The sequence below is a fragment of the Arachis duranensis genome, chromosome 10 (assembly GCF_000817695.3).
Source record: "Arachis duranensis cultivar V14167 chromosome 10, aradu.V14167.gnm2.J7QH, whole genome shotgun sequence".
Classification (NCBI taxonomy): Eukaryota; Viridiplantae; Streptophyta; class Magnoliopsida; order Fabales; family Fabaceae; genus Arachis; species Arachis duranensis.
Genome location: NC_029781.3, coordinates 79,451,479 through 79,462,904, shown reverse-complemented (window position 1 = coordinate 79,462,904; position 11,426 = coordinate 79,451,479). Strand labels below are relative to the sequence as shown.

General features: G+C 32.1%; 1 protein-coding gene across 1 annotated transcript; it reads left to right on the top strand.

Annotated features, from left to right (window-relative positions):
- Positions 1 to 555: 555 nt before the first annotated feature.
- Positions 556 to 5,075, top strand: LOC107470374 (aldehyde dehydrogenase family 2 member C4-like). Its single transcript, XM_052255657.1, has 6 exons — positions 556 to 561; positions 887 to 1,024; positions 1,116 to 1,292; positions 1,389 to 1,487; positions 1,607 to 1,651; positions 4,920 to 5,075. The coding sequence occupies exons 1-6, from the start codon at positions 556 to 558 to the stop codon at positions 5,073 to 5,075; spliced, it is 621 nt and encodes a 206-aa protein (XP_052111617.1).
- Positions 5,076 to 11,426: the final 6,351 nt, after the last annotated feature.

Here is an 11,426-nt window from a genome sequence, read left to right as displayed (position 1 = left end):
CATCACCAAATTGATGATGAAGAGAATTACAATTTGAGACATGAGGCAGTGTTTGTGAAGGGTCTAGAAATAAAGAACAATGATCATAATTCTCCATAATCACAGCAACAACAAGAAAATGCAAAACCAATCTACTAGAGTTTATTTTTTTTCTTCTAAAACTATTATTGTTATCATTATTTTATCTCATCTGCAGGTACTGTTTTGACTATGCACTAATAACGGGGAGTGATCTTCTTAGCTTGTTATATAGATTGTGATTGGTGTGATATGAAACAACCTTTGATTGGTCAAAATGACAATTGATTTTTGGCCCTCTTTATCTGTCATTTTACCATGAATTATATAGTTTCTTTTCTTATATATCTATTAGACTTTGTCAAGAATTATCTGAATTATCTGAATTCTTATATATCTGAATTCGAAGCTTATATCTATTGTGATTGGTGGCTTATATTCATCTCTATCTTGGCCCAGAAGCTCTTGCAGTTTGTGGCAAGCCATTAGCGTTCTTTGGGATCTGCGTTGAGCTTCTCATCAACTTGATTGCCCTCAATGGTGGTATCTTCTATATCATCTTTAACTTCCTAAGAGGTAATTAATTACTTTAATTTTTCATTAATATATATAAATTATATTTCTAGCTAATTGGATAACAGAATGAAGAAGAAGAAGAGAAGTGTGTTTGGAAAAATCATTTTCATATGACTCTGTTGTTTGTTGTGTCATTTATTATGCATAAAGGGAAAGTATCCAATGCAAAAATACAAAGGAAGCTTATTTCATTATATGCTTCAATCAACTACCTAATATGGACGTGGATGCGATAATTTCCATCTATGGCTCTACTAGTACTAAGGTTTGATTTGATTATGTTATGTTATAGGTCAGTTTTACTGGTTCGACGGAGACTGGCCGGAAGGTAATGATGGCGGCAACCATGAGCAATTTGAAACCAGTTTCACTTGAATTAGGTGGCAAGTCCCCAGTCTTGATCTTTGATGATGCTGATGTTGACAAAACTGTTGACCTTGCTCTCTTTGGTATCCTACACAACAAGATTTCATTCCTTTCATTCCAAGTCAACCCTGAAATCCTTTTTCTTGTTTTTCAAGGTATCTCGGTCGTCCCTAGTAACTGTTTATAATTTTCAGGGAGAAATATGTGTTGCATTTTCCAGAGTTTATGTTCAAGAAGGAATTTATGATGAATTTGAGAAGAAGGTCGTGGAGAAGGCAAAAACATGGGTAGTAGGAGATCCATTTGACCCTAAAATTCAGCAAGGATCACAGGTAACATAATTATGTTTACATTATAATTTGAGAATAAGCTTTTAGATAATAATAACTCTTCTCTGTATATGATTTTTTTATTATTTTAAACTGCAGACTAGTAAGGCACAGTTTGAGAAAATTCTGTCCTATATTGAGCTTGGAAAGAAAGAAGGAGCTACCCTTTTAACTGGGAAAAAGGATTTGGAAACAAGGGCTACTACATTGAGCCTACAATTTTCTCTAATGTTAAAGTGCATTTTCAACTCTTCAAGAAACATGAAAACTGACCTTCTTTATTAATATTCATAATTGCTTCACACAATCCATTTCAGGAGGACATGCTAATATCACAAGATGAGATATTTGGACCTGTCATGGTTTCTTTATTAATATTCATAATTGCTTCATGATATTTTGGCTGGTTTTAGTCCATATTTTCTTCGCAATTTTTTTATTTTTATCTCTTGGTTTTGTTGCATTGCACTATCTCTTACATAGAACATATTAACAGGGTACTGCTCCTTGTATTTCCAATTTCTGCCACTAAAGCTTAGGATTTTGCCTTCCCTTCTTTTATATATATATTGAAGTACTTAAGTTGAAGGGAAATGAGTGGTTTTTATGTGAACAAAATGTTAATGGAATTATGAATGCAATGCTTGTTTGGAAATTTATTGGGGATGCCTAGCATCTATTTTGGAGAGGTAAGAGTAAATCTAATTTTTGTAATTTTAATTTGTTTAATTGCTGGCCCCCAAAATCAATTCTTACTTCTATAATTCATCATGAGAAAAGTGATAATTTGTTAATTTCTATCATATTTATATGAAATATTAATTGATGATACAAATTTTGGTATATCAAGAATTCATCTTTCTATTATTGACCCATTTTTTTCATGTCTAAACAGATATGAGCGTGGAATCTAGCAAAGAGGAAAATGCTGATTCAAGCTTTCTGCTTTTTATAACAAAGCTTCAGGTTACAAATTAAATTGTTGCCTGTTGAGCTACTTTCGATTTGAAAAACATTTTATTACAACTGCTTCTTTGCCTTTGATGTTGATTACCCTTTTGGAGGCTACAAGATGAGTGGATTTGGAAGAGATTATGGATTGGAAGCACTCGGTTAGGTTATTTAATTATTTTACTTTGAATATTTTGTATTATTAGTGGATTACAATTTAAACGAATATAACTCTATGTTTTTGATAAGTTTATAGACTCATTCTCTATATTTAATATAAATTTTATTTTTATATTTAAAAATTTATTTATCTTGTTATCTAATATTCTGTATAAATTTTATTTATATATTTAAAAGTTTATTTGCTAATTGTTTACTATTTTTTCAAATAAAAAAATAATTAAAACATATAACTATTATGATCGACGAAAAAATTGTCGCTTTTTAAATTCAAAATATAGACAAAGAATTTATCGGTATCTAAATTAATAAATCGACGGCAACTGTGTCGATTTTATTGAATCAAATATCGACGGCAATATTGTCGATTTTATTGAATCAAATATCGACGCAATCTTGTCGATTTATTAAGCATATTATAGATGAAACTCTTGTCGATTTAATTGAATCAAATATCGACAGAAGTGGCATCGATTTTATATAATAATATCGACGGCAACGTTGTCGATTTTAGTAAGAATGTGAAAATTTCAAACTCATATTATAGACAAAAATGCTGTCGATTTTATTACATTATTATCAATTGGCAAGGCAAGCCATTGATTTTATTAGAATTTTGGAAAATTGACAAGTTTAATAGTGACCACATCCGCCGTCCATTTTGTCATTAAAATTTAATATTATCGACGACTTAGCCGTCGATTTGACCGTCAATTTTAACGATGTTTCTTATAGTGATTATTACATTTATTTTTTAGATTACCACTCATATAACAGTTGTGAAAAATGATTATTCTTATTGATGGGTTCATAAATTATTAGATGCATAATATTTAAAGAAAACTTTGAGTCATACCACAAAATACTAAAATTACAATTAACATTAATCATTTAATTCAATAATGAGAGATTATTAATTAAATAATATTGAAACATATTGTCAAGTTCTAAATAAAAATACCATTTTTTCCTTGTTCTCTTCCAATTAGCATTTTTTTTTCTTTTCCATCTTATTAATCTACCATCTATATTTGAAAAGTTTTTCATGTTGAGACACTTAAGAATAATTTTTAACTTGCTAATTTTTTACAACGTTATGTTCTTAGATTTTAAGATTGATAATTAAATTTCTGCTTTGATTTATTGTTTTTTTTATGTAGATTAAACATATGTTTATTTGTGGGATTTTTTATTTAAATAAATTAAAAAAATCTTTTATTTATTGAAATAAATAATTTTAAAAATTATTATGAAAATACGTAAAATTATTTATCTTGTTTATAGTGTAAACAAAATAAGACAGTGCACGTGACATGTGTATATCTCGTTTATAGTAGGTAATGCCTATATATAGATGTCGTTTACAACGACTTTCTGTATCCCATTTCCAACTTTTCCACCACTTTCTCATCTCTTCTATCTGTTTCTGACCATATTATTGAGTAAGACAAAAATGACGCACACAGATACATGTGATTCGAACATTAATAGATTGAATGCAACATGGCACTACGCTGGGACAGCCGATTTTGTGGTTAGTTTTCTTATCTTAACGTTTATGTTATCCCATATATGTATAAACATGGTTAGGATACTCGCCAAGAACTAGAATACAATTTATATCTTAGCAACAGATCACTGATAGAGTATAATTCTATGAATGTGGTTCTCATTTTTTTGTAATTAAGTTTTTAACTACATAATTATTAATTCAGATATAAATACTTGAGTCAATGTTTTTCAACCGTTGAAGTTAATTGATTTATTAGTCACACGTTCTTTAATTTATTAATTTAGTTATTAATTATTCAAGTAAAAGTTATTTTTTAATTTAAGGGAACTCTTATGTAATTTTGTATTTATCTAAATTAAATTATTAAATTAAAGTTTGATAATTAGAGTATTAAGGATAAAGTATACTTTTTGTTCCTGAAATTTGGTAAAAATTTTAAAAATATTCCTAAATTTTATTTTGTTTCAATTTTGTCTCAAAAGTTTTCGATTTGCATCAAATATATTCTCGAGGGCTAAATTTTCAAAAAAATTAAAACCAATCTAACAATAATACATAAAAATTATGCTTGATTTGCTTGTATTGAGGGTTGTTCTTATGAAATTGTTGTTGAATTGGTCTTAAATTTCTTGAAAAACTAGCCGTCAGAGGTATATTTGATGCAAATCGAAAATTTTTGGGATAAAATTGAAAAAAAATAAAACTTATGGGTATTTTTGAAACTTTTGTCAAATTTCAGGAACAAAAAGTATACTTTACCTGATTATTAATTGCTTTAGGGAATGTTTTTATTTTAAGTAACGTATGAGGAAATGTTTATTAATTAACTAAGTAAATATTAACGTAAAAAGTTTTATTGACATAAATTCAGTTAGTACATACGTGTAAATTTCTGTTAAATAAATGTATATAATAGTTAAGTAAGTTTGTTATGTCGACGCACGTATACAAATTTTTAATAATTGTGATAATTTATTTTGTGTCAGACTTCTCGCTTACTTCTGCCTAGGCGAGTGAGTCACATGCTTCGACCACCGGACGCCATCCTCCTGTATTTGAGTGAGACTGCCTTCGGCAACACGGTGTCTCTCAAGGACTTCATTTTTGACAACTCCTTGATCACGACATTTGTGGAGCGTTGACGTTCGAAGACCCACACGTTGCACCTGCTATGGGGTGATGCCACTATCACTCTATAGGACATGGCATACCACCTTGGACTACACATGCACGGGGAGCTAGTGGAGGGTGCTTCCATGATTTCTACATATGGTAAGGCACGGAGACATTGGAGTTAGTGGAGCGACTACTCGGTGTCAGGCCTTCGGTGGTTGCACAACAGGAGGTGCAGAGGAAGGAGTAATTCTCGCTAAAGCTCACATGGCTGCAGGACCATGTCCACCATATGCCTCGGACGGATGATCTAGAGACACTCCGACAGTATGCGAGGTGCTATATCTTGTTACTAATTGGGGGTTACCTAATGACGGACAATTCGAACAACCTGGTCCATCTCTGGTGGCTGCCACTGCTTGCAAACTTTGAGAAGTGTCGTGGGCTATCTTGAGGTTCGACGGTACTTGCATGGACATACCATTCGTTGTGCTCTGCTGCACCCTGAGGCACGATAGACAAACACTGAAACTCATCTGTCGCAATGAGTAACACGCATCTTCGAGATACCCTTTCTGTTCTTTTCAACAGCTGCCATCAGCTTTTGGAAGAAGCAATTTCCAGCCGCTAGCTGTGCCTGTGCATCCCTATCCTTCATGACGAACAACTTTTGCAGCCTCTTGTACGTGATGCGCACGATGGGAGAAATTGGCAAGTACCGTGTACCCTTTAGCTATGCATTTATGTACTCCGACGAATTTGTTGTCATGTGACCAAACCGGTGACCGCTGTCGTAGTATTGTAGCCATATTTTTTTTGGTTGAATCTACTAGCCCAGTCCGCCATCTTTCGCGACAAACCTCTCAAGGCATCTATGTACCACTCGTACTTAGCCTTGCTTGGACTATAAGCAGTGTTTATGAGGTATTGCTTGCCCTCGGTGGACTGGAAACGAGGCATGAAGTTTGCGGCCATGTGTCTTACACAATAAGCATTGAACACCCTACTAGGAGGTTACTATCCACTATCATCAGCCTTCAGTGCAGCCTTGACCGCCTGAGATCTATCAGAAATAATCAATAGGCCATCCTGTGGGGTGACATGTCGTCTTAGATTAGTTAGGAAGAAAGACCATGACTCCGTACTCTCGGACTCCACAATTACAAAGGCAATAGGAAGGATATTGCTGTTGTCGTCTTGTGCCACTACAATAAGCAAGACATCACCGTATCTGCCATACAAATATGTGTCGTCAACAGAAACAAATGGGTTGTAATGCTTGAAAGCCTCAATACAGAATGAGAATGCCCAGAATACTTTGTCGAACATGCTACAATCGTGGACCATAAGGCGCCCATCATAATAAGGTAAGGCCCTAAGCTTACATATCGTTTCGGGACAATAACTTTGCAGTGCTTGTAGCAACTTCGGCACCTTGTTGTCTAACTCCTCCCAATTTTTGTATATCTACGCAATTGCCTTTTGCTTCGCCATCCAGACCTTTCTATACGAGGATTTGAAGTGATAGCTTTGCCGAACTGCACCTTACAGGACAGGGGTGCTAACGGATGGGTTAGACTGTATCAATAGTAGGATGACCTTACAGATGAGACTGCTATCCAACTGTCGATGGTCTTGGGACATGGTGGGTGCTAAACATGTATGCGCTCCACCAACCCTTCGGACCTCTCTAATGAAATAATACATTCATGGTTGGAAACTACACTAGATATAGCAATCATAAATGAGTAAATACGCCACAATTAAACTTGACATCACCAGTATCTGAGGCTCTGTTGGAGAGCCACACGGAGGCTCCAAGGACATCCAGTTGCAGCTAGGCGGCAATGCACATGGTACTTTAATCAGTCTGATTTGACCATTCGGTACTCATCACTTTTGCAAATGCTATAGTTCTTCACACCCTGTATTATTGCATCTCTGCTTTTAAATTTGTGGCCGACACGAAACTCCACCCCACCGTCTAAGTTGTAATCGTCTTCCCTGGTGTTAAAAAATGGAGATTTCTCATGTATTGCATTCAGATCCAATGCATAATAGTGACTTGGTACATCTGATAGCCCCAAAATCGAGTCGAAAGAGGCAAAACATAGCGCACCACTGCCTCGGCCGGCATCTCTGGTACAAACTCCTATTCATCATCATCTTCAGAGGAATCACTATCGTTGCTATCCGTAATAACGTACTCTTCGTCAGAGTCTTCATCACCCACGTCCATGTCTTCCACTGGACTAGCAATATAAATCGGTGGTGGTGCGAGAGGTGGGTCATCCTGCATAAAGGTCAAGTGGACGGATTCACTACCACCAATATCACCATCCTCGGCGGAAAGCTCCATCACTTGTTTTGCCATGATTCTCCCATGGATGTCAAACATGAGTCGCACATGCTCGTTGCCTTAGAGCCGAAACAGGCGAAACTGAAAAATTGTTACCCACTGGAGCTAGCAACTTATACCCTACCCTTCCGATCTCTTTTCTCCTTAAACCACAAAGGTTGCCCAATATCAGACTCTTCAACTCGGACAACAAACTTACGCGCCGAGTGCAAAACAGTATCGAATTATCACACTCAAATATCACCTCATTGTCACTGTTTCTCATACAACAACTGGGATACACACAAACAACCTATTTTTTGGAAGAAAAACGGAGGAGAAGAAAGTATGAAATGTTTGTGGAGAATGGTAAGGGTTGCACATCCTTTTATAGCTGTTGGAAGTTTGTCTTACCGTATCTCGTTTATACTATAAATGTTATAACTCAATAGGTATCTCGTTTACAGTGTAAATAAGATTAGCTTGCACGTATCTCGTTTACACTGTAATCGAGATATATACGTGTTACACTGTAAATGAGATAAGTAATTTTACGTATTTTTGTAATAATTTTTAAATTATTTATTTCAGTAAATAAATATTTTTTAATTTATTTAAATAAAAAATCCTATATTTGTGAGTGAAAATTATTTTTTTTAAGATTGGAATGGAAAACTTTGAAAAAAGATTTAAAAACAAAACAAGTAAATAAAAGAAAGGAAGTTTTTTGTAAAAAAAAAACAAAAACAAAGATTTACTCAATTAAATAGATGTGCTGTTTAATTTATTTTTAATATATATTTTAAATTTTAATATATATATTTGAGTTAATAGTTAAATTAATTCCTGAAAAATGAGTCATCTAAATTTATCTTTAAAAAATTGTATCAATCAAATTAGTCATTTAAAAATTATAAAATAATCACATTTTTTTCACTCTATTAACCATTTTTGTTAATAATTGATAATGTAAAATGTTAATTAACTACATATATAATACATAATATATTTAATTGGACACCAACTATATATATTTATAAAACAAAAAATAAATTTGATTAATTTATAATTTTAAAAAATTAATTTAATCGATAAATTTTTTAAAAATAAATTTGAAGTATAATCTATTTTTTAATAATTAATTTTACCATTAACCCGTATATATTCTATAAGAGTTAATGATTTAATAATCTATTTTGTGTGTCCATATAGTATAATTATAATCTTATTAACTAATTGAACCAATAAACCCGAAATGCAATAGTGTAATTAGTTTAGTTATCAATTTAATTTCAATAACTATGATTAAATGGGCCATTTCTTTTAGAGTTAGTACTCAAAGTGGTCCGTAAACTTGCAGTCGAGTCTCAATATCATTTTTTAACTTAAAATTGTCTCAATTTTGTTACTAAATTTAACAACGGTCAAGATTGCAAGAATCAAACTGATCAATAAATCGGTCAAATAACGAGTTTAATAGTTTAATAGTTCAATCGCAATTGAACCGAAAGTCAAACTAATTTAATTAAATATTAAATAAAATTATTAAAAAGTAATCTATAATTAACCTGAACCTCAATATTATGAACATAATTAATAAAATTAACAGATACCATCAAGATTATGGAGATGAATCTGAACATCAAGATTAGAGACATAAGTATCATTAAGATTATGGATATCATATAATTAACCTGAAACCTCAACATTATGTTAATTCATATAATTGCATCAAAAATTAATACAATTAATAAGATTCCATCAATAATGAACAAAATTATTTTCGAAAACTCAGAAAAAGAATGAACAAGATAAAAAATGAACACTTACAAAAAGAATTAACTCAAAAATAAAATCGTAAAAAATAAAGTAAGAAAAAAAGACGAGAAACAATGAAGGAATGCTTGTCAGAGGAGAAAGACGGCCAATTAGATACGAGTTCAGGGCAGCAGAGAGAGCAAAGAAGGCTTAAAGTCCATGTCGACAGAAATAGATACTCGACAGGACAGAGGCGACTAACGATAGAAACTTCAAACGAGGACGATGATATAAGTTTTGAGTGGCGAGGGTGGCAACTGCTGGTGGTTACTACCGACGCTGATAGTGGTAAGGATGATGGAGGCGTTCCTTCTGCTCATTGGAGGAAATTAGGATCAGAAGAGAGAGGGAGGTGTTGTGAGGCTCATTTGGGAATTGGGACTGGGTTAGTGGATTTTATCTTTTTTTTTTTGCATCAAAGCGATGCCATTTCTAAGGCAGATTACAAAATCGGGCCTTCAAAAAATCTGGCCGGTTCATTGGTTAATTATCGATTTAGCCAATTTTTTAACCGATTTTTTGTAGGACAGTTCTGGAGATTAACTGGACTAACCAGATGACCGATTTCTGGTTAATCTGGTCGAACTAGTCAGTCCGGCTTTCAAAATCTTGATAACAGTCGTTTCTGAGATACTTTCGGGTGATAGAATGATAACGTGGTTAGTCAGAGGTCACATTAAAAGTTATGCTGAATTGATAAAATATCGCCGTTTTATTTTTAACGTCTAAATAGAACATAAACGACATTGTTTAGGATATTTTGAAGGATTTTAATTTGTTGGTGTTAGAAAAAAAGATGATAAAATTTTTCAAAATACGCTAAACAATGTCATTTATGTTCGTCAAAACTAAAATAAAGACGTTTTATTTGTCCAATGTAGTTTTCAACGTAATCTCTGCATATTACGTTAGCATTTTGCTACAAAAAATATCTCAAAAATGATCATTATTAAATTCAAAGATAAATTTAATACAATTTTAAGTTTAGAGAGAACATTGATCAACCACTTTTCAATTTCTATATGGACGTCTGGGTTGTGTTGCACCGGATTGTGGAAAGGAGGAGAGCTACACATGGGTGTGGTGTCAGGTGTGTTACAAATCGGATCGTGCGACACATAAGGTGCAACACGGAGGGTCCAACTTGTGGCAACAAAAATGGACGGTCCATTTTGTTGCATGGTGGACACGCGGCACGCAAACATAGCTCCCAAACGGTGCCCCACAGACCAACTCGTTGGATGCAATAAGGACTATCACCATCTGAGTTATTATTTTGATCCTTCACTTTCAACCTCAAAACTCCATTGTTGTTCTTCATTTCACTGTTGCTGGTGGGTTTGCATGGTGGAGAAAATAAGAAAATGCCAAAAAGAAATAAAATTAAAGATGTTGATCATCTTGAGCTTCATATTATGCACTATCTCAGTCATTCTGATTATGTAAGTTTGTTTAAATTTTTTTTAATTTTTATAATTATAGTTATTATTGTTAGAAATTTAGTTATTGTTATCATTGTTAGGATCTAAACTTAGAAATATACATAGAATGATTAGGACTATTTTTAATTTTTTTTAAATTTTTTCATTATTTTTGTATAAAAATTATTATTGTTAGTGTGTTAATTATTATTATTGTTAGTGTGTTAATGATGCTATATATATACTTGCAATTTAAAAGAAACGCAACAGTTTTTTTTAATTTGTTTAATATTTCTTATTATAATTATTAGAATTTTGGAAGAAGTGAAATATTAAAATATTTAGAAAATAAATTATAAAATGTAAACCGAATTGTTATTAATTTTTGGATACAACGTTTTTTTTTTTGAATTATTTTATAAATTTTTAGTTATTTATAATTGTTAGGAAATTAAATATTATTGTGGCTATGAGTAGTTGGACATAGGAATAAAAACCGAATGGTTAGTATTAATTTTTAAAAGTGTGTTACTTTATTTTTGTTAATTGTAATTGTTATTGTTAGGAAGTTAATTATTATTGTTATTAGAAAATGAATTTAAGAAGATAATGACAATAATTATTAATATTTTTTAACTTTAAAAATATGTATTTAATTTTACTTAAGTAATAGCTAATAGATAATTAATATTACAAATAATAATATTATGTATTAGAAAAATTTTTTCCATATCAAATAAATAAATAAACAGCATCTCTAATTTACTAATTTTCTTGAGATTTGATTAGGAATGTATGTATAT